Source organism: Bombus affinis, chromosome 13, assembly GCF_024516045.1.
Source record: "Bombus affinis isolate iyBomAffi1 chromosome 13, iyBomAffi1.2, whole genome shotgun sequence".
Classification (NCBI taxonomy): Eukaryota; Metazoa; Arthropoda; class Insecta; order Hymenoptera; family Apidae; genus Bombus; species Bombus affinis.
The window spans coordinates 9,458,441-9,482,953 of record NC_066356.1 but is presented as its reverse complement, the minus strand read 5'-3'; the positions used below and the strand labels follow the sequence as shown (position 1 = coordinate 9,482,953).

General features: G+C 35.9%; 2 protein-coding genes across 2 annotated transcripts; both read right to left on the bottom strand.

The window, feature by feature from the left end:
* Window positions 1-4,492: 4,492 nt before the first annotated feature.
* Window positions 4,493-10,571, bottom strand: LOC126923618 (phenoloxidase 1-like). Its single transcript, XM_050737288.1, has 9 exons — window positions 10,169-10,571; window positions 9,597-9,789; window positions 8,904-9,127; window positions 8,518-8,720; window positions 6,775-7,192; window positions 6,291-6,419; window positions 5,846-6,170; window positions 5,355-5,584; window positions 4,493-4,936 (listed from the first exon to the last, which is right to left on the bottom strand). The coding sequence occupies exons 1-9, from the start codon at window positions 10,277-10,279 to the stop codon at window positions 4,691-4,693; spliced, it is 2,079 nt and encodes a 692-aa protein (XP_050593245.1). The 5' UTR covers window positions 10,280-10,571; the 3' UTR covers window positions 4,493-4,690.
* Window positions 10,572-11,059: 488 nt separating this feature from the next.
* Window positions 11,060-20,738, bottom strand: LOC126923624 (enhancer of split mgamma protein-like). Its single transcript, XM_050737297.1, has 5 exons — window positions 20,121-20,738; window positions 19,456-19,560; window positions 19,124-19,213; window positions 13,773-14,048; window positions 11,060-13,051 (listed from the first exon to the last, which is right to left on the bottom strand). The coding sequence occupies exons 2-5, from the start codon at window positions 19,507-19,509 to the stop codon at window positions 12,692-12,694; spliced, it is 780 nt and encodes a 259-aa protein (XP_050593254.1). The 5' UTR covers window positions 19,510-19,560; window positions 20,121-20,738; the 3' UTR covers window positions 11,060-12,691.
* Between the last annotated feature and the right edge of the window lie 3,775 nt (window positions 20,739-24,513).

The window sequence follows — 24,513 nt, the reverse complement described above, 5'->3', positions numbered from 1 at the left end:
ACGTTTATAAATACCTCAGTCACCGAAGTTTTCTCTCGTTAACTCAGACGATGTGTTCGTCGGATGAAAAGGATGTAAACTTTCTGGGACCGTAATGTTTCGATATTTGGTGTTACGTTGGGAAATGTGTTGCGGTCATTACTAATTGCCTGGTGCTTATCTAGCGACTGCTATTAATTGCTACTTCGTATCGCTGATACATGCAACGAACGGGGAGATATCCCAGTAATAAGTTTAGACATTCTCCTGATGATACGATGTTTGAATGTTTCAAAGCACAATGTTTAATCCTTAATGGATAGGGAAACGAGGATAGTAGGGATACGAGAGAAATTTCAATTAGAAACTGTATTTTAGAGAGATGAGTTTTATTTTTGTATTATGTCGTGTAATTGATTCAATTTTCCTGTATTTCACGTTCTCTTACCGATGAACCAGCGTCTTGAAAAACATACGATACTTTACCATTTAGGAAAATAACTATAATCGTAATGCGGTTGGAAATTTGTGTATAGTGTCATTGGTTAATGATAGTAAACCCGAGTCGATGAGTTTGTCAAACCACTGTCGCGATATGACGATCGCTTTACTTTGCCAATACAAACATACGTATACCTATATATTCTACGAACAAAATGCCACTTAGATACTATGCGAAGATTACAAGAGCTCTTAATCGAGCCATCAGTTCTTATAATATCGTTATCGTGTTATTATTTTACATTTAGGCAACCAAAAAGCCTCTTCTTCTCGATCCCTTCATCGTTCAGCAATGTATCAATGTATACGTATAGCATTTTTTTGTTTAGTTTGAAGTAAAGAAAGGTTCTCTTTTGTCTCGGTCGTACAATATTTTCCTTCTATCGTATTTTTCGCATAAAATAACGAGTCGTATCTGTACTATATAATAATAATAATAATAATAGATGCTAATAATAATAGTAATAAAAATATTAACAATATCTTTCGCAGTCTTATATTTACGTTCACGATGTATCGTGAACGCATTGTCGAAACAATCGTAAAATATACGAAATCGTTTGTTCATAAATGAAAAGTTTGAAGAGGTTTGCGCGTGTTACATACGTGGACTTTTAAATAGATTAGATTAAAATAAGATACACACGAAGAGTATGTACTTACTTGCATAATAGAAAGCGCTTGAAAACAATGTGGCTTTTATTGATTTACTCTTGATTTACTGCTATCACTGTCACCAATAATTTTAGCAGTAACAATTCCAGTTAGCAATGTGTTTTGTCAAATTACTATTTCACGTGACATCTTGCGTGCAATGAAACTGCATAAGATTATATCTTACGATCATATCGTATATATCAGAGTTTGATACGTTATTTATTATCATGTATCATCGTTAATTTCACTTTTATTCCAATCTTCTTTTATATTACATTGTACGTAATCACGTGTTTTATAAGTCGAAAGTTAATTTTCACTTTCACGTATGAATTACCGATGTTACAATTAAAGAACGCGCTATTTTCTCGAATGATATAACCTTATCTTTTGCGCGGTTTAATTCTGATAAGTAAAGCTATTTTTACCAACCATTGTTTCTAAAGGCAAAATATCTAGTTCAACTTGTAGTTTTATGTTGTAGAGACGTACAGTTTTAAGACAAGTGAATAATATTTTTGAAGACAGCAGGCTTTCCACTTCTCAACGTATGATTTAATTTTGTTAATATACGTATCACAACTGTTCCACGATTGATCTTCTGTTTACGTAAATTAGATTAATATTATATTAATTTACATTGAAAAATGAAATACATAACTAAATTTATAATATCAAATTGTAGAAAATACAATATCTGAACTATTATGTTATTAGCAATTCCATTATGTTATTAACAAACATAGTCGCAATTCTGCAAATAAATTTACGTACTGATACTTAGCACGATGTTGTTCATCGATCGTCTAATTATGGAACAAAATCTTCTTTATCTGTTATCGGTATCATCATCCGTCACCGATAATATCATTTCTTTATCGACAGAGCGGTGAAAATTGGAAAGAAATCTTTTATTTACGTATGTAAAGAAGTGCATACTTTCAAATCTTCATACACTTCTTTTTTACTAAATGTATTTACATGATTTTATCGATTTTTCCTATCGAATATACTGACACGTGCGAAAATAGGAATAGGTTCGATAAAGTTTTCAATATTATAATATATAGAATTTCAAAAATTAAATAGCAGATGTTGAATTTAAATATCGTGCTGCTTTACAACGAAGTAAGATTTAATATAGCATCGAAAGGATCGATTGTAAAATCTATGTTTATTGAACGTTTCTCGCTCTTCTCGATGAATAAACTATAAATCTAATTCCGATCTTAGATTCAATTTCTCTAACACTTCGTACAATTCTAAATCCATTTGAAAATCCATTCTATATTCAGCCCAGTAAAATAACCACATTGATAACACCAGTTTTAAATTTTCCAACACTGCGAACCACGCGACTCGATTTTTTCGTCAGAGGAAAACAAATCCGTACGTTTTAAGTTTAAGGTGTTCGCGAAACTTGCGTTTCCCGCTGACGACTGTAACTATTTATTCTACTGTTCGTAATCAGCTTTATTGGAGCGAGAACAAGCGCTCGTACCCAATTGGCCTTAATCGGATTATCGTTAATTGCAGAGCCGGTACACATTAAAGCCTGACAGCCTAACTCTAATCACACGTTCAGCAAACATCGCTAAACGATTCAGATTACATCTCAATTGGTACAGCGAAATGCAAATTAACTGTCTGCTATGCGTTTTCTATTCGTATCAAAATTTCGAATCACAACTCTGCGATTGTTCAGTAAAAAATTCTGATTTCAATATACGGACCATGTATAATAGTTAGCTCATACGCCTTGGTACAAATTGGAGATTGTGACAATGTCTGTAATGTCTGACGCGTTGCATGACTCTACGGGAGCAGTTAAGGGTTAAGAAAACATTTGCTATATGAGGTAAGCGCCGAAGTTATTGTTTCTTTTGTAATTTTGGTGAACTATAGTTGATGAACACCGCTCGTGTCGTATATTTTTTTATTCTAGGATTCGATAGCTAAATTAAATTAGTAATATGAAAAATGTGAGAAAGAATTCTGCCTTTTAAGGGTAGGCTAAGGTTAATTCGTACAAAAATAAGGCATGTCTTTGTGAATTATTTGTGACGACACAGTTAACGTCTCTTTATTAAAATCAATAGTACATTAAAGTGTGACATTCGAAGAATATTGTATAAAATTTTCACGGAGAAATATTAAAAAATACGGCAATGGCAGCAATTATTCGGACGTGTCTCGGAAAAAAGGTAAAAGTGCGGTACCCCTGATAACTTGGTGCTGGATCATGTGAGATCAAAAAATCAAAGTTCATTCGTTAGGTAACAGTTTTCCCCAGGTAACGCTGGGAGGGTTTTTCGAAATTTCAATTTTTCACTTTTTTGGAACGATTTTGCGAAAATTTGCGGCTAATTTTCCCTTCAAAGTGTTCCATCAAGTTATCAGGGTTACCGCACTTTTACCTTTTTTCCGAGACACGTTCGAATAATTGCTGCCATTGCCGTATTTTTCAATATTTCTTTGTGAAAATTTTATACAATATTCTTCGAATGTCATACTTTAATGTACTATTGGTTTTAATAAAGAGATTTTAATTGTGTCGTCACAAATAATTCACAAAGACATGCCTTATTTTTGTACGAATTAACCTTAGCCCCCCCTTTAATTGAAACTTCATGGAAATAGTTGGAAAAATTAACCAGGAAACGCGAAGATCAAGATATTGTTCTTAAGGTATGACAATATATGGAACATAAGTAAGAAGTTCCCCGAATACGATTTGGTACGAAATTTCACACAAAATTTCATACAATTGCAGTTTGTCAATTATCTTTGTAAAACATTTACTCACAGTGAATTTATTCCGCTTCGTTTTGACCAGTCTCTGCATTTATACTATTCGATGAAGCACAGAACGGTTTAGTTCAGGCAAGAATTGTTGTTAATTAGTCTACCTACTCGTAGTATACCTGCCTGGAAAGTATAGCGTAGTCGTAAAATCTACCAGTAACTGAAATTTACAAGCTTCGGCACGTGTACATAATTTGTGCCATTTTCGAGATCGTAAAGGTTTTAGGACTTCGAGTTTGCTAGTATAAAAGCATTTGCGAAAGTTAATTTACCAAGGTGAAAGTAAAAGCTTTTGACGTTTTAAAATAGTCGCAAGTAAATTAATGTGCAATTTTTCTTTACGAGATGATGAGAGTACAATGATCGATAATTCTTTTATTGAAAATTTTTTGATCTTTTAATTTTGCCAGCCAGTATATGTTTCGTTTAATAGTATCTTTTATCTTCACTGCGTATGGCACGCGTTAGCAGAGTGTCAAGTTCCAGAATGTAATATAACTATTTTTTAATGACATATGATACAGGTAATTAAAATCAACAGAAACGTGTCTAGGTGTTTTTAAATTCTTCTTCTTTTTTTTTTGCCTTTTATTTTTGCATCTTACACGTTACATTTGGTGTTTTATAATATAAAAGTATAACTAAAATAGTAAAAAATAAAAAGTTCAACCTTTAAACAATTGCCATTCTACGTTCCCATCGGTATAATCAACAGAACGGTACAATTACTATCCATAAACGCGCACGATTACATAAAAGCTAAGTTATTGCTTGTACTTCCGGATCTAGATCTAGGTACGACCGTGTCGGAAAATCGAATTGTTACTTCAGTTACCGCCATGTTTCCGGTGAGGAACTGAGCTAAATTTTCAACGCCTGGACGTGGTTGACGATCGAATGGATATCCCATAGCACGTGCATCAGGATACTTCTTGTCTCTCAATCCACAGTAACTCACAGCTTCCTTGCAATTACTTCGCTCATCTTGCTCGACCTGCGTGATTATAGCAACACAAACGATTATAGTTACGATTAATTTTGTTCTCCTTACTTATAATTCTAATGCCATAGTTTGTTCGCACGATAATTTATTAAACTGTGAATTCTTCTGCAAACTTATGTCTCTGTAAATACACACTCAAGAAGGATAAACGATAGAATGCAATATAGAATTATGCAACTTGAAAATTTCAGTAGAATTTTACGAATCGCGATTAGATGGTAGATTTTCACGCGTCTGTGTGAAATTTGAAGATGCAAAAATGCACGGAATGCGCGTAATGTGCGTATCTATGCGAAATATCGAAGGTACTATACTCGTAATAATATTTCATGAGGAAAACAATTTTCTATTTACTTAGACGTTTCATTTTTTCAATTATCTTTATAAAATAACGACAAGCAGTACTCACAGCGTCATCCTTATAATCAGACACCATGACGAACAGTTCCATGGGGAAACCTTCCTTGCTGCCTTTTGGTACAAGCATGTGATGCGGCCATCCGCATCCACAGAAATTAAACTGCTGCAAAGTACTACCTCCTCCTGGCCTTTCGCTCAAATCGCGGAAAGTTCGTTCAAATGGTATGGTCACAGAAGATTCCGTTGACTTGCGTTCAATTATATTCTGTCCGGGACGGACTGCGATCAAATGTACGAAGAAATGTTATTGTATCATTTCAACAATAGATTGGAAAATTATGTTATTCGTAGATAACGAACCGTATCTCGATTGTAAGATTATAACAAATTGGAATAAAGATTAGCAGAATATTTTCAAAAACCTGCATCCGATATCGACGAAACTGAGGCAAAGTTTGAAGGAATTTAGCGAGTGGCATATTCAATTGGAAGCAGATAAAATCAGAATAAAAATATAGTTAACAATATACAGCAACGTACGTATAGTAGTGAATTTGTCCATTTCGATCATGAAAGTCTTCTGCTGCCTGAAGGTGAATGGTAGACCACGCTCATCCTCCTTTGGACCTATGAAGATGCGAACAGTGCCGTTTAGTGTTCCCTTGTTGCGATTATTAACAACAATCTTGTACGTGAAGTCAGCGTGATTCAAGTGAGTGAATCTAGCGAGCACCGCGCCACGCGGAGTGAAATCGAGTCCACGCGACAAATCTACATCGCTCTTGGTCCAGAACGTGTTGAGAACATTCTGTTGTTGATCAGTCATCACTTTGACATCCGCTATTTCCACACCTGGGAAGTCCAACTGTAAAGAAGGAAAACTAAATTGAATGTATCGTTGCGAACATAAGTTGGCCTTCGTTCGAACGAAAAGAAATAAGTCATGGTTTTTAATTATACGATGAATATGAGTATTATTTCATACCTGTTGCACGGTATATTGAGGCAATGTGTTTTTATGTTCCTGGAAAACGTCGTCAACGAAGGCGTGCCATCTGTAAAACACGGGGTCCCTCATAGCAGTAGCCGAATCACCCATAACGCCGAAGGTCTCCTAAGAAGAGAAGAGAAAAGAAAATGGCAATGCAAATCTGCAATCTTGACGCGTTTGCTCTCTCGAGGAACGAAGAAACGAGAAATGAAGATGAACCACGGAAGGTTGTCTGTATGACGATACAATACAATACAAAAATTATTGCGCTTTATCTTATTCCTGCGATAAATTTTCTGCTGATAGTAAAACACTCACATCGATTCCTCCTCTACAGGAGCTAGCTCGCATAATTTTAATCAACGTGATAAAAATATTGGAAATATTATGAAACTCAAGCTGTGATTTTATTTAACAAGAAATTATAGCAAGAAATTATAGTCGTTGAGAAAAGAATTATTGGCCTAAACGTGCTTACCAAATACCGATGATCCGGATCATGGATGTAAGAAATGGCGACATGACCAAAGTTGTGAAGATCGCCGTAAAGGTTCTGATTTGGAGACAGAACGCTAGCCTCCATGATGTTTCCAAGCACGTTGATCCCATCTTTCTCGGTCAATGGAATTCTTTCGCCCCTCGCATTAACTACAGATCCCGTGTGAATCGCTTCGTAGATACGATCGCGCCACCTTTCCAGATCCTGGATGTCGAAGTCTAGTTCATCAACCTGTCGATTGATGTCACGAAGTACAGCACCGCTGTGCCGAGCTGGCCACGTTCGGCTTGCAACCAAAGAATCTAATTTTGGGAAATAAGCCTCCGGAATCGGTTCGCGCCAATTCAGCAGTCGCTTCACTCGTCCAAGTCGATTGCACAGGCGTTCGCAATTGTATCTGAAAAAGTTGTATTTTTATTATCTATCAATGACGAATGTAACTCTTCTACGTTCACTCGGTCATTTCCGGTCTGATTAAATTTTTTCTGTCGTTAAAAAATTCCTTCAGTTTTCATACCAAATACGAAGCAAGCTTTATTGGCAAATCAGTGTTACGATTTTGCGTTAGGCTTCTTTTCGAAACGTTGCGAATTCTTGTTCGCTGAGATAAGAGCAAGATTGACGCATGAAATTTGAGGGACCATAGCAACTTTGCTGGTACAGCGGCTCATGGAGATGACAAGAAGTTGAGAAAATCTGAGTTACGTTCTTTTGATATATGATTGCACACAGATATAAAACTATATCTATTGTAATATACAAAAGGAAATAAAGATGAAAGAGAACGAAAAACGATAGCATGAAACGCGAAGTACTTTCTTGCTAACGTTGTTTGCAGTAATTTAGTAAAAACAAAGTAGGGCGTGGACAAAAATGATTCGGTGCAACCATGTAAAATGCGAAAATATACTCGTGCATGGAATATTAATCAGTTTAAATTAAATTCAATATCGTGGTTCATATTGGGTTGGCAACTAAGTGATTGCGAATTTTGTCAATACCACCTAATGACAAAATTAGCACTCACTTAGTTGCCAACCCAATACGTACAGTATGTACATTTTCTCATTGGAAATGTCTTTATTTTAAGTGACAATGTTCGCAGCTTCGATACACTGAGGTTTTACCTTCCCAACGATAAATCATTTTATGAGAATGCATAAAAATACAATCGCATCGGTTACATCATTACAATTGTCAGATATAATTGGAGGATGTAACGCTACGTCGGTATGAACGGAAGTGTTACAAGCTGAAATTACGAATAAGAACATTGAGTTAACAATAAATGGTAGCTACTTTTAGATTTTTTAAATGCGAGAAATAAAACACGCTATCCTTTGTAATTCCTTTGTAAGCAGCTAACGTTCCTTGTTAATCTTCCACACTGCACATAGGTGCACACGTAACTTCTAAATTGTATAAGCTCGTTAGAAACCGACATTTTAAACGACACGATCAAAATTAATGAGAAACTTGAGAAGAGGAAAAAATTGCGATGATCTTTCGATATAGGAACGATAGCAGGCAAATCAAACATTAAAAGATCCTTTTGTCTAAACATAACACTGATACCAATATTTGTAAACTTGTAGTCTAGGAACTCAAAAATACATTTAGGTTTTTATCTAGCGTTTATTCCTAAATACGCTTATGTGAGATTAAATAAACCTCCATTGAGACTTCACACGTTTTATGAAAAGGAAAGAAGAATGCATTTACCTCGCCATGATTTGTTCGTGCATGTAGTAAAACAGTTCTCCGCGTCGATCCTTGTTGACAATGCGCATGTCACCCTCAAACGGGTATACCAAGTGCCAGTGCCAATGATGAAGATTGATTCCGATATCTTCTCGCCAATAAGCGACGCGATGCTCGTCATCCAGATCCGATGCTGTGTAATCTCTTGGAATTTCGATTGGAACCTACACGTGAGAAAAACACTTAGTTAGAGTTAGAAAATAAAAAAGTAAGTAACATTGGATTTATTTACTGTTACGGAAACTCTCAAAAAAGTCAGGAAAGTGCGAAAAATGAGGACGATTTTACTTTGACGTCCAAACAGTTATTTGTAACTGCTCGTTAAAATCATGTCTGCTTTCACGTACCCTGGCACCTTCGGGCACCAGATTAGCTTCCTCTTTAGCCCGGCTAAATATTGAACTGTCCATGTACTTGTCCGGAAATACTTCGGTCAATGGAGGTACTGGCAGATCCTTCGTGTCAGGACGATGAAGTATCGCCACTGATAACGCGTAAATGAACATGTTTGGATTTACATGGTCTCGACAATAAACCGCAACCGACAGAAAGTCGTCGTACGTCCGCATACCTGCAACGTAAGGTGTAAAACTATTATAGAAACAAATATCGACAATATTAGGAAGTAATCTTCATTAGGCTAATATTTTCTCTGATAATGAATTTCGAACGTAAATTTCGAATTGTAAATTCTAAATGAGAATTTTGCAGTTTAATTAACAATCGAAATTAAACGAGTGTCAATTATACTGGATGAACTTTGTTTCTTTAAACGCGCGATCTTTCGCACGTCGTACGAATATTTTCTCCTTTTGGGCCTTACGCACCGATTTGCGAATTTTCCGCGGACAGTTGTCATTTTCCCAAAAGTTACAATTTCGTTTTAGCGAATAAACAGTTTCGCACTTTAAATTTCATTGTGAAGAAGAATTACTAGTATAATTAAGGAAATACGCGACTCTTGAGCTTCGTTTGAAAAATTATACGCAAAAAAATAAGAAACTATAGAAATGAAGAAACGGTGAAACAGTGAAACATACCCATGAAAATGTCAATTAACCGGGTAGCTATTCTTCGATGCGCTGGAATAAACAGCGAAAATGGCTGTTGACGTCCAAGTTGCATCGGGATAGTAAGATCGGGAAGAGTAATCTGCTTCACTTGAATTTTCGAATCCGTATCCTCGCCGAACCGATTGAACACTTGAGTAGCAACAGGACGATACCTGTCCGGCTATGTAGATGATTGGAAACAAAATCATGAAAAGAAAAGTAAATTCTATGAGTTATTTCTAATTTAAGCTATCTGTGGCAATATTTTTCGAAATGCACGTATCAAGGAAAGATGATAGGAATTACCATTCAAATCTATACCAATTCTTTCGTTATAAGAATAGAAATGAAACCATTTGATTTTGATGGTATTTCACCGCGTTTTTCTAGTCCATAAAATTCATATGTATAATTATTGTGACATCGTTGTCACGAGACTTATTTAAGACACAGAAACAAACTGACAATCGGATATTTGCCAATCACGCGAACGAGATATTATTACTTATCGTTTGGATAATTTAAAAATAACGGATAATCCGATAAAAAGTAGTACTTACCAAATAAGCGGCTGGAATATCAAAGGCGACTTTATCTTCGCCTTTAGGTACGTAAACTGGTTCGGCAGGTCGGTCAAATAGATACAAAATACCGGATTTATCGGTCGACATTTTAACTAGCAATTTTAGGATTAAACAATGGTGAGAAAAACGAAACAAACGCAACTAATGGCAATTTTACGCGCCGCACTTTAGCCGATATACGTTTTCTATGAATTTGTCGCGTAAAAAGTATTTAACGAAATGGTCAAACTTGTGGAAAGAAATGGTCAAACTCGTGGAGAACTTCGATTACTATGGACGATCGAATAGAGAAAAAGTAGAGGAAAAATGTCACGACTCGAATGACTAACGCCTCTGTGCTAGAAACTGTTGATGATTGCAGTCACTTGTAGCTTTATATAGAAGCTCGAGAGGATACGATGGTTTCGTTAAAAACCGCAAGATTTCCCACACAGATCTGTACTGTCCAGTAATAGATATTAATACGCTGTTGCTCTTGACCGTAGAAATCCCGTTTTTCCTGTTTTTGAAGGAAATGGATCGCGATTAGTCTTAGACGTTTACAACTAGATTAGAGATATTTTTTTTATATTTAGTTGTAATCATACTTCAAATATATATTATACGAACACGATAACAAATTAATATAGTATCGTAGATGTAAATGGCAATGATACGATGCGTTTGAGTTGAATTTTGTAGAAGCAAAAATGACACGTGGTTTCGATGATGGTTTATTACGAAATTTATTTCATCGAATAAAAAATACTTTCAATGTTGCATGAAAAACTTTCATCGAATCTTGAACTATAATTTAATTTTCTCGGACTTGTAGAATTTCTTAACGTTAAAGGGCACAATTGGATCAAAATGAATCAAAAAGCTTGATAGGATTATATAAATATGTATTTCTGATATCTTTTATTCACAAGATGATTTTGTTTTAATTTATTGCCCCTATCGTTTCGTGTAGGAAGACCATTTCTTATGGACATTTTATTGTTACATAATAACATAGGTACTGTTATAGTTATTACCTAAGAGTAGGAATATTTAACATGTGATATATTAATTACATTAAAGCCAAGTACCAAAAAGATTTATCACAATCGTACATTAAAATTTCTGTTTAAAGGTTCACATCAGCCTTGAAACATTTTCTTGCGAAATATTAATTAATCGTTACTCGTAATTGAAAGACAAGAGTATCTAATAGCAGATAATTAATGAATAGGATATTAAAAGACTTATCTATAAATGGAAACATAAATATATTACCTATTTCTTAAATAGAATGATATTATTATAACGGTAATTATTTTTTGATAAATCTGTGTACTTCATAAACATTTCTACCTTAGACTTTCTTAAACATTAAAAAAAATCATCATAATTATATGTTATTTATCACAATGTGCATACGTACGTGTCTTAAGCACGTTGTATCCCTCAGATCGAAAAGGTAGAAAATAGAAATTAGAAATTTTTTTATCGTTCACGAATTAATAAAAATAGTAATGCTTATAAATATTTTTAAATTATGTTTTAAAAAATATGACATTTTTTCTTCAGATAGAATACTTTCTCCTCGTATAAACGTTATTACGTTTCACTTTAAATAGTATGGAATTAATTATTTTCCTTATTTAGGATACAATTTCTCTAATGTCCTTGTAAATGTTTCATGTAAAAGATAGTCTTGAATAATAGGAAAATTAATTTATCCGTCTATAAATCATTATCGTGTGCATTGCAAATTATATTCTAAACAATGAGATCGATTATTCGTAACGATACAATGTTTCGCATTAAATACATTTTTAATATATTAATATCAGAAATAAATTATACAAACTAACATTAATTTATCAGTGTAATAAAAGATTCGTGACATACTAGTAAACAACGTAACAGTACAGATAATGTAGTAAAGATGAATAGGAAGTAATATTGAAGTATGTCTCGAGCAAACAAGATTCAACATAGAATAATTAATATCTTTACTCGGTAAAAAGCTAAGTTACTTTGTTAAGCTACCTTGATAACACAAGAAATACCTTAGTCTCTAAATAAATTCTTAAACGCATTAAATAGTTCGAAAATATATACAATCTCAAAATTGTAAATTTTCATTTTGGCTCTGCTTGGAATATGTTGTTAACATTCGCTAGAGTTTTGTATATGTATAACTGTATCACTCACAATATGAAAACATGGAAAGTAATGAAATTCGTATAAAATTGATCAATCAGAATAAGATAACGTAAAATTGTTTACGATTTTCGACCAACTACCTAATTATTAACGCCAACCACATACTGAAACAAAGCCAAGTCATTTCCCGGTTTTCCAACAACCTAAACAGCAAATTGTTAGTTAAGTAAAACTGTACTAATACTAGTGTAAATATAAACTTAACAAACGTCTTTTAAAGCTATAGTAATGACGCATCCTGCAACTTTATATTTACATAACTTTAATATAAATTAAGAGAACTGTAAATGTATAATTTTATTAAAACTACCAAGGCCGCCACATAGGATCAGCTTCATCAACGCGTTCCACGTCAATTTCTTCGTCGTCTTCGACTTTGACTTCCGTTTTGACTCTCTTCGCCACTCGTTCCTCCGTGAAGTCTTTCGCGTGAGAGTGGCATCTCGTATTCAATTTTTCCTTATTTTCCAAGGTCAGCGTGCTGTCGCATTCAGGTGAAATATTCAAGGCGATTCTTTCGCGTATTACTCCGCGGCACGCCATTGCGTTTTGATTGGAAGACGTTACTTGGACGTTCTCCCTAGCGGAATTTGTAATCAAAGGTGCCAGTATGTCAGCAGTGAGATCCAGACTTGCCAAAGTTTGGGTTAACATGCTCGTTTTCAGCTGTTGCAAACATTAAAATCAACGTAATAAATTAGTTTACAAAATTGCAAGTACGGCAAAGAGTATAAGTAATTTTCCGTCTAGAAAATTGACGAAGTTATGAAAGAATGTCGCAAGATATTTTTCTCGAACAAAATATACGAGATCAGCGACGAAGAATGAAATGCGATCTATTGGATTGGCAACTGAGTGATCGCGGATTTTGTCATTAGGTGATAATGGCACTTAGTTGATCACTTTAGTAATATCAAGTTGGTAATCTCTTAGTTGCCAACTCAATACAAACAAACGAAATGTATTTTTAAAAATATAATTGAAAGTAATTTCAATTTCAGAAAATCGAATTGATAGCATATTTTTTTATGCTCCTTACGTTTGAACGGAACTGTATACACGTCTGTGATACTTAGATGGTGTAAGAATATATCGACGAAATTTGAGGCGAAAAAGAAGCGAAATAAACGTGTTACAGCTGACACGATTTTTCGGAATAAGCTTAATCACAGAGAAATTACATAGAGTGACAAGTTACAAAGCTGGCCGATCGTGCAATTTCATCTGACCGGCAGGCAAAGTAACACGCACACGTGGAAAAAAAATTGAAACAGGACACGCGATGGTGTCAATCTCGGTGAGAAGAACGATGAATTATCCGGTGATGTTCACGGGTCTGGCCACTTTCGCCTTATTGTCTTCCGATCATCGATGATGAGATAATTACCGTCGAATTCGTTTGCCGGCTCTTTTGAAGGCCAGCTGCGAGGTGTCTCGCTAACCTTTCCGCGCCTTCACCTGGAACCGCAGAGAGAAATCTGTACGCCTCAGCTGCGCAATGCCCGAAACCGGACAGCCATCGACTTTCGGCCGATGCCTCTTCGTTCTTCGTAATCGTGCCCGACAATCCAGAAGATCGCGAGCCCTGTAGCCTTTGTAAATGGCGCACCGTCAGCTCCAGAATGTCCGCTTTCTCCAACTTGCTGATGTCCTCCCCCTCCGTCTGCAATCGATAAATCCTTTCAGGTTCCGTTTGAACCGTATACCGGCCGAGCTAAGCTCATGAACGTTCTTTTGATTATGAAGAAATACGATACAGTGGATACAGTCCACTTACTGGGACGAAATTTTAATTAGCGTCTGGTTAAACGAACCGTTGGATCGGCTTTAGAGGTAATTCGCCAATTAACGATATTAATAAATTGACAAGTTAAGGGTTCGCATATAATAGGATAATGTACGTGCAATATCCTTCTCGTTTCGATATTTTACAATTTCATTCGACCGGATAAAAATCAAGGGAATGTTGCAACACGGTAGGATCGTCCAGTTGAATTGCGAATTGTGTTTTTTGGCTCGCCTCTCGCTATAATTTATCGATTAACGGCGTTAATTTTTGGTAAATTTACAAGTTAAGAGCTCGCATATAATAGGATAATGTACGTGCAATATCCTTGCGATACCTTACAATTTCATTCGACAGGATAAAAATCAAGGGAATATTGCAACACGGTAGGATCGTCCAGTTGAATTGCGAATTGTGTTTTTTGGCTCGCCTCTCGCTATAATTTATCAATTAATGGCGTTAATTTTTGGTAAATTGACAAGTTAAGAGTTGGTAAGTTAATACTTTTTATTTTACCGCTGTGAAAATTTATTCGACTTTTGTCAAGTTTGGGTAATATAGAAGTAGGTGCGATACAGTGGAATTGCGTTTATCGGGGCGAAATTTTAACTGACATCTGATTAAACGAACTTCACGATCATTTTCGCTAATAATTTATCAATTAATAAAATAATATACGATATTAAATTGACCAGTCTGCGGAATTTCATCTGGCTTTCTCTGCACAATTACGAAACTGATTAAATTAAAGAAACGATCAGTTTTGCAGTATCCGAAATAGAAATCGCGTTTCGAGTATATTCAATAAAAGAGTTGATGCTCGGAATAAATCACGACCAGAGTAATAAACATTTGAAAGTTAGTACGAGATTTCAGGTATCCGTAAGATATAATTACGCAGGTAGCAGGGAGAATTTTGCTCGAAATTTATCAGTGATATGTGAAGTGAATTAACAAGGCAGAGGAAACGGTACCGTGAACACGGTGAATGAAAATCGAAGCAGTAATTTTTGCTTTCTCATTTATTATTCGATATACCTGTTCTTTCCATGATGAATCTTCCATTTGGTATTCGAACCATCATCATCCATCATCGTCCAAAGGAGATTACCAAAAGTGCTGATATTATTACAGAGGAGATCCTTAAACGCTCCGATTGTGGGACCACGTTGATTTCGAAGAACGAACGCTTTATATATCAACAGTGTCTCGTGGAAGCTAAACGAAGCGATTATCTTCCAAGAGATTTAATGACAAGGTTTACGATCGACAAGAAAGTTCCCACGAGGCGGATTGTAAATCATCGAATTACGTTCTCGCCGATGAATAATTTTCGATAGAAAGAGATAAAAACCGGACAGAGTTTTATTCGACGAGTAAATAAAAACGTAGTGGGAGAAGAAATCGTTCGTTCGATTCAATTATATGCGATAATTTGACCAAATGCTCGTTTTTCTTTCCTCCGCTGTCATTCGATACGCATGGAAAACTTGAAAGAATTTTCATTCAACTCTACCGCTTGGTTTAGAGGCATTTTATAAGTTATTCCAGTTCCACAGCCTTTTCCCAGACTTTTGCCGCTCCGAGGAGCCTTTGATAGACTAGCGAAGATATAATCCATTATCAGAAACGGGCAGCTATCTCACGATCGAATGTAAAAAGCCACGTGTATTTGTTTAACGCGATCATTCCGACAGAAGAACCGAGACGAATTTGAATTTCAATGGCGTAACGTAGGCGTCTGAGCGTGGAGAGTTCACGCTTCGTGATTCGCTGGAACGATGAAGGAATCTGATTGCCCTGGCGATATCATCTTTAACTAATATCAAGTATGACAAACCGATAAGCTTCTGAACTTTCGTCTCACCGATGGAGATGAAATCGTAACCGGCTCCTGTTAATCGACAAATAAACTTTACGAATAAATCAGATCCTGGTCGTCCTATGTTTAAGGAAGAAGTCTAATTACGCGAAGAGATTGCGCGAAGTGAATTTATTTGGAAAGCAAGAGGAAAACTGTGAGAAATTCTTTTTGAAAATGCTGCGATTATATACGTATACGGCGAATTAAGCGATTTCTTCTGAAGCTAAATGATTATATCAAGATTACAAAATCACAAAGGCTTGCGAGGCACAAGTATGCAATTGTTTTATAAGAAGAAGTTTCGCAAAAAATTCCCTCCTTCAGAGAATATCGTATAATGGTAAAGATGAGAACCCATGTGAAAGTTAGTGGATGCTTGTACAGATGGCGGAAGACTACGGCAGAAACTACACTGCCGCCGCATTTGAAATTATTTACCGTAGGTAGACGGTCTTAATTTATTCGACAAATTACCATATTTATATTTCTATAAATTACGAATGTCTTCTTTCATTTTCAACTTCGATATTTCCTTATGCGAACTTCGTTACTATATCGTTTCAATTTCTTTTTCTTTTTTTTTCTTTTTTCTCGAAGCTTCATATTCTTCATCTATGCCAAGGTTTATTTAATTCTATCTATTTATTTAATTCTTCTTCGGTTTCGAATGGCTTCGAATTATCAGCCTTACGGCCGTACATAATCTTCGCTGAATGAAACGCTACTGCACTTGAACGTTCATATCGCTTCGTTATAAAAAGACTATAATAGCCTTGCGATTAACTATTTTTCGTCTAAAACGAAAAATGCTGAAATTAATTGGACGAAAGTTTTATAAGGTGCTCCTGAATTGAAAAAGTGACTGTCTCGCGTAGAAACTGCGTCGATGTATCCCCACCGTATAATTAGCTATCATTAAATCGCTAAACCTTGGCGTGATCTCGATATTTGCTATTCCATGGGCGATTCTGTTGGAACCGGCGTAAAACGCCGAGTAATTTTCATCCGCGATAAAAATGTAATCAAGTTGGCAATGTAGAGGAATGTTGTGTTTTCGTACGATTCCGATAACAGCTTGATACGTTTACAAAATTGCAATCTGTAGGTTTGCGCAGGTTTTTAAGCAAACTTGTTGCACCGGTATTACCACTTCGTAAAATGACGTTTTATTTTTCTATAAATTTATCGTCGCGGTTCTAACGTCGCGTCGATTCCATACGAAAATCGGATGAACTGAAGCGAACAGGACTCTCGGCGTATCTCAGACAAAATCGTTGCGTACCAACTGTCACAAGAGCGTTAAATTTGTAGCTTTTCATTTCATCTGAAAGGCAAATCTTTCCAGGAAATCGACTTGAAGCGGAGAGAATAGAGAAAAATATAGTGGGAAAAATTCTTTTCTTCCGTTTGTAAGACTTTGTAATGAAATATTGTTCAGGTATATCATTTACTGTTACAGAAGGATCACAGAGCAATTTTTAAATCGCAACGTTCTTCATCGCTCGTGTGTGTAACACTACGATAAAAAATAAATTTCTCGAGAAGGTTTGAAAGTAGAGCCTGAAATAGAAAACTATTGGAAATTCGACCACTTTGCGATGAAATAAGCTTCTCTTCTTCTATAATTTATATAATAATTTTTACCTTTCGAGAATCTAATAAAATATTGTTTATCCGTATTTAAATACTATCGAAGAGGAATTAAAATACTTTCTTGATGGTGACATTCTTCTTATCGATGGGAAACAAATTCTTACTTAGCTCTCGTTCGTTCGTTTGCTCGTCCAAATACCAATTCGCAGAAAACTCCACGCTCTACATACAACAGATTTCCTCTGACCATCTTAAAAAGGGGACAACAAACTGAAGAATCTCTATTGAATTCAACAATTTCACGGTAATATATAGACAGAGAAAGAAAAAGAGAGAGAGAGAGAGAGAGAGAGAGAGAGAGAGAGCAGCACTCTATGACTATTCATAGGAAAGAAAAAAAGAAGGTGATTAATCATTTCACACGGCGCTTATCTAGGAAACAGGTTAATACAATGGCATCTCTCCATCTTCATCGACGATAGTCAGCTCTGCAAGTTCCGCTATCTGCTAGAAGACATCGCAATTACGCCACGTATTAAATGTAATGAACACAGTCGAAGCGTTAACTACTGGTTTCATAATTACGAGTAAGTCGCGTGTTTACTTGACACCGCGAGGCGAACGAGCGAACGAGCAGTTCCCACGGTCTAGGAATATTTAAGCACCAAATCGATTGCACGCGTAGTTGCGGCTTGAGAATGCATTTCCTGCTGCGAGCGACTCGTGAAATTACAGAGGGGAAACGTGGTATCGCGAGCACGGCCAGTAAGTCGAGCAAGAAACCGTGGCTTCCTTCCAAAGGTTTCTCCCGCTACGATGATGAGGAAAAAAGCATAGCACGTGCTCGTTGGACCAATGTATCGCGTCCAGAGCCGATCAAATGCCTGTCCAATGGTTTTACTGATATTTACATCACATTTCTGCCATTGCTTCTAGAAATCAGCAGGGGCTTTTTCACGATACCGTGTAATGTTCGCGTAAACGATGTCGATAGGTTGTAAGTTGTTTTAGAAGGAAGATTTTTAGTCAAAGTAAGAAGTCGGTGGAATTTATAGACTTTTTCCAAAATCGTAGAAACTTGTTGATTGTAATTACGTACGAGTCTACGTGAGTTTCTCCTGATGATAATATTTTTTTCTTTTGAGGAAACTCAAATCATGCTGTTGATGAAATTTTATAGATTATCATTCAGTAGCACCTATGCTAGGTTTTCTTAGGCGATATCGACAATTTGGTGGTAAAACAGACGAAATTTTGCGAGTTACAAATTATAACATCATTTGTTAATGGAGGTTTTGTTATTGTTATATGACGTGTTGTTAAAAAGAGTCTTTAAAGTTGCAGTATTTTGTGAAAAATGGGAGAGTTCTTCTTGGAAGCTCTGGCAGTATTGTTTATAACGAAACAGTTTTTTAATCGAGTATCTCTACGTAAATTTCATTCGTAAATACAGTAACAAAATAAAAGTAAATGTAAGAAAATCATAGATACGTACCTCCAAAGTATCTATCATAAGGTTTTTCAACTCATCGAGGCATTTGTTTATTCGCGCCCGTCGTTTTCTTTCCAACAGAGGTTTCGTTATCTGATTTAAATAAAAGAACAATATTAATTAAACTTTAATAGCGAAGAAAGTTTAGAATGCCAAGACGCTATAACGTTAAATAAATTATTTAAATTTAACGTTAAATAAATTATTAAACTTCTTTTACGAATAAAATCTCTAATTGTTCTACGAAGCGGAAGATAGAAAGTTTTGTCGTGGTATTGGAGCGGTGTGAAACAAAGATTGTTCTCGCCCTTCCACTTTTAATTTATCTTACTCACTTTTTTGTATCGATAGGTCTTGGAAACCGGATGAGGGTATTCGTATGACATCATTGCACGAGCTGCTCTATCTCTTCAGACTTGACAAACACAAGTACTTCGCACCTGATTGGCAAAGAAATTTATGTATCTTGAAATATAAATATTTAATGAACACGTAGCAAATAATGAAAGTCCAAGAAACAAACATAATCTTGCTGATACCTATACTTTTTAACTTTCCTTAAATGGCAAGTTCTAGATATTTTATTTTTCCAATTAATAAAAACCTGAACGTTTTCATGGAAAAATTAATATTCCCTTTTATCGAAATAGAAATAACAATTACGTAAAATTGTCGTCGTAACACGTTGATTATAAATTGCAGATTTATAATTCTGACATTGATAAATATTTTCTAATAAAATCGATAATTTGTAACAGACACCTTGTCACGTAATTGGTCGCTTTAGCGATCGAAAGCTACCACTCTGTCTCACAGTAACTACCCTTATTTTCAAGTCCAAACGTAGCGATCAAAATTCTTTAAATTCTATTTAAAAAAAGAAAAAGAAACAAAAGCAAAAAAGGAAAAAATGAAAAAATATTACAGTACATATAATAATCGCTCGGTGCAAATAATATTGACGCTTTCATTCTTATCTTTAACAAGACAATCGACTTACCTTTTATTTATAATACACTTCCAATATCATAAATCCTGCGAAGCAACAAACGTCATGGACAACAGCGGTACATGCCTAAGTGTAATTAAACTGTTCAAACTCGAAGCCTTATCGACATTTTCCACGCACGTGAACGTCAGAAACGTGACACTGAATCCTGACAAATAGAGAGTGAAATTCACTGACACTAGAAGCGAACGCACCGCGTGCTGTCTCTAGAGAAACTGACTCTCCGCTGCCATTCAAGCAGCCGCTACCCTCACCAACTTGGAACCCTCTGCAGAAGCTACTTCTCAGCCAGAAGGTCGCTCTAAATGCTTTGATTGTGTTGCACCTACACCTTGACGCACGATGGGCGTCCCGACGCTCTTGGAACTTGTTTGGATCTCGATTCGATCATCGCTGTGGATGTTGCGCGCCTTTAACCAAGCATTGCGCAGAAGAAACAGACTGTAGATCAGTTAGGGTTATTTCGATCCGTGAACCAATTAGGAAAATTGTCATTACGTCTGTAGCGGCACATGAGTCAACGCAAGATGCGAATCTGAAGAGACTCGTATTCTTGTGCCTTGGAATACCAACGTTGTTTTGGCTTGTTTGGTTCAAAGATAAACAAACTCTGGACGAAACATTATCATCGTTATTTGTAATCTTCGACTAGACTTACATTTGAACTTTTCGTAGAACCACCGATCGATACAAATAAACGAACATACTCTCTAGCACGATGATTATAGCGAGCCATACGATCGAATAGCGAGCGTGTAGTAGCGAACAGTAGCATCGAGCGAGCGACGACTACGACCGGCATCTCTGTACTTGTACTTAAAGTGATTCTAATATAAATAACGCAATTACGAATTCCTCGCTCGTCTCTTTAATAAACCAACCAACACGTATAACAAATCACCTCATACAGTTGACAGAAGATCGACGAAAGTTTTCTTCGATGAGTCTAATTATTCGCGAGCTATTGATCTTTTAGGGGAAACACGCGCTTCACTGTGTTTTAAATAAAATAGTACAGGAGATTATGTTGCTGGAATTACCTTTATCGTATAGCAAAATCTGGTCTGTAGAATACTTGCGGATAAAATACTTTGCGCCTAAGAGGAACATTGAGAAAGGAAATTGTGCTATTTCTAGTATAATTAATAACTAGTTAGGGTAACGAATCTTCATCAACGCTATAATTATAATTATTTCCTCGAGTTGCGAGATCGCGAAGGAAATGAAAATTACAATTTCTTTGGAACACGCGTCTGTTAATAAAGAAATGTTAAATATAGAAAAGGTTAGCTGACGAGGCAGGAAAGTAAGGATGAACTAATGTAATCACTAAAGCGAACGAGATTAACGTTGCATCGGCTGTAAGAGAAAAGTAAACTCAATGAGTAGAGCGGATTAAATTATCGATATCTAAATGATCAGGATCAAGCGTATAGAGATGATTTTTATTTAGCAAGAGAAAGATATTTTAGCCGAAACAACGCCATTAATGTTAATGAACAGCCGAAAGCTGGCATCCCTACATGGGCTAATAAGAAATGTTCAATACATTGTAAGCTGCAGTTAAAGCTACTGAACGTGTCCACAGATCGTTTCGAACACGTCTCGAACACTTCCATTAAATGAAAATGAGACACCTTTTTATATTCTCTGTTTGAGAAACTTTATTTTATTTAGCAATTACTGCAAAATAAACTGCTGCCGAATGTAATCAACGTGCTCCGAATCGTTCTTTAAGGATTCCTCTTTAAGATTCGCATTGCGATTCCGAATACGAGCGTAACACAATTTTTGTCATTAATTAACGCCTTTCACACTACTTCGCTACATACAGAAGAGATACACAAAGTGTGTGAGAAAATGTATAATAATTCACAACGTCTCAGCTGCTCGATATCAATTTTTACCAGTGACATAACGTTCCAGTTTTTCTTTCATCGTGATTCCGCCGTTTTTAAGTCGTTGACATTTCATGACATTCGAACGAGTTTGTTAAGAGCAAGTTAATTATGTAACATGTAAATGGTAATTATATTACGATGCTTAAGATAGATAGAAGAATGCTTAAAAGTGGTTTGAAAAGAAATTGGCATTGCTATAGGAAACCTCGTTGAAATTTCATAGGAAGAGAAGAGAAGAGCTAAAACGAAGAATCGATATAAACAGCTGTGATACTTCGACGGAACTCGTAAAAAACCTGCATGAAGCTTCTCAGAAGCATGGTTGGTTTATCGAATTTTTATAGATTTTTGAGCCGGCCTCTTGAAAGTTTGATAAACCACCAGACGAATCCCCCATTAACATTATCTCTTGTCAACTCGACCAAATATCTGTAGCCACGTGAATTACGCAGATATAGCTGTCCACTCGTTGCCTTCGACACGGAACGTTCGAGCGATTCGCCCTAAACGAGAGAGTGGAAAGAAGATAAAGTTTGCTCGCGCGTTGACGACTTGTCAGAATTTTATGGAAGTGTCAGCTTTTCGAAACGTTTGATTATTTGTTGGCGATCCACTTTGGTAATCGCTTTAATAAACGATTAATAATATATGTTTATCAGACTAGTGAGTTTCGTTTAGTAACCTTCTTTATTCTTTAACAATTTCCTAATTTTGTTTCTGTTAAAATCTGAGAAATACATACGTATTTTTATTTTTCATATAATTTTCTTAGATTTTGATTTTTATAAAAAGAACAGTTCGTTAATTATATTAAATTCAATTATTTTTTTATTTACTATTTTATATTAAATTTATTTATATTAAATGTCAAGTGAAATTAAATTTGGAATAGCAGGCTTTTTATTGGCCAAGCGTAATTTGACGATTTCTTGCACTTGATAATCACGTGGATAAATCCTTCTTTTCCCCTTTTTCTCGCGGCTAGTTCGTTAAGAAAAGGCCGGTTAATTAAAGCACGAATTGGAAATGTAAATAAACAGGTGCGCTAATATCGAAACGATCTGAAAGAATAAGTTAAAAGGGCCTTTTCTTCTTAAACGTTGCCCCTTTCCCCACACCTTAGATTATACTTGAAAAAAGATAATCAATGTAAATATCGGCACATTCGCTTCACGAAATCATTTTCGTCCGTTGCATTATGCATGCGAATGTTCACGAACGAGAAAGGTTTCGTGTCAACAAAAGTAATTTAAGACGAACGGATTCATCGTTACAGGGGTGAAAGCACCGCAATTAGCATTTGCAACAATTCCCAGGATTTAACGAGTCGAATGGAAAGAAATGTGAACACGGATATTATCGAGAAGCCGACGAAAGACGATGGAAATGTATCTTGGTAAAAATACGATTTTATACGAGATATTTCTTCCATGTGTTTTGCTTTTTAAATGTACTAATTAATTTTTAAAGAAAAATATTCAGCTGTATGTTGTAAACATTCTTTTGCTAAATATTTAACGATGTATTTAACGAATGATAAGACGATATTTCGATCAAAATATTTATTCAATAGAATTGTTACAATTTCTTCGTTTATGAAAATAAGAAAATTGTCTAAACGTTATACAGGAACCTTCCTATGGTCTATAGCCTTCCTTAAGTGTTGCAAATTCATGTTCGATTTCCAGGTAGCTGCCGTGACCCATTTTATTCAAATTTATTCTCCTATAAGAAAATTACATGAAAGTCTTGTATACTAACGATGTCTTGATGCTTTTAATCTAAACCATTTTAACATTAAATTACAAAATACACAGAATTTATGTAAAACCTCTTTTATCAACAATATAAAAGCCAGTAGTTCTACCTTATAATTTCTTAAGATATTGAATATTAATTACTTGTATGGATAATAAAACAAAAGATAGAGTCGATCAGATTGGCGCGTAAATGTCGATAGATTTCAGCAAAGCGATATTTTATACGCGTCGAACTAACGCGTAACAGTTTCGCCAGATTTCCTATCAATCGAAACAACGGGGCCGATCTTCTGGCTGCTCTCACAGTTCTCGTGTGACTTTCCGACGTACATGGCGGAATACCAGGAAGGAAAACAATAATTAATGATGTCACCGGGGCATCAAAAGCCCCGTGCGGTATCGTGGGCGCAGTTATCGCGAGCGTTTATCGTTTGTGCCACCACGCAGACCGTTATCACCGAGCGGAAAGTACGGGCTCGCGGTCGAAGCGTGCGAATGTTTGCGATCCGTGTCCGATCTTTGATGCCATGGTGCCGTCAATGGAGCTGGCAGAGCAACAGAGAGACCAAGAGTGTCAGTCATTCTTATAAAAGACGTTACGTGTTCGTATTGACAGGCGTGCGTTTGCTGACGAACCGGTGAATCGGCGAATACAAAGGGAGCTTGTCTCTTACATTCCCTATGTGTCTTATGTGTCTCAATTTAAGCGCAAACTTGGCTGTT

Bases quoted from the DNA above. Each gene is read 5' to 3' on its own strand.
- LOC126923618 (XM_050737288.1), bottom strand. From the start codon at position 10,279: ATGTCGACCGATAAATCCGGTATTTTGTATCTATTTGACCGACCTGCC. The intron at 9,128-9,596 runs GTATGTTTCACT...CTTACGTTGCAG, and splicing joins GTTAATTGACATTTTCATGG to GTATGCGGACGTACGACGAC. The intron at 6,420-6,774 runs GTAAGCACGTTT...TTCTCTTCTTAG, and splicing joins ATCCGGATCATCGGTATTTG to GAGACCTTCGGCGTTATGGG.
- LOC126923624 (XM_050737297.1), bottom strand. From the start codon at position 19,509: ATGATGTCATACGAATACCCTCATCCGGTTTCCAAGACCTATCGATAC. The intron at 19,214-19,455 runs GTGAGTAAGATA...TATTTAAATCAG, and splicing joins AGACCTATCGATACAAAAAA to ATAACGAAACCTCTGTTGGA. The intron at 14,049-19,123 runs GTACGTATCTAT...TATCGATTGCAG, and splicing joins TTATGATAGATACTTTGGAG to ACGGAGGGGGAGGACATCAG.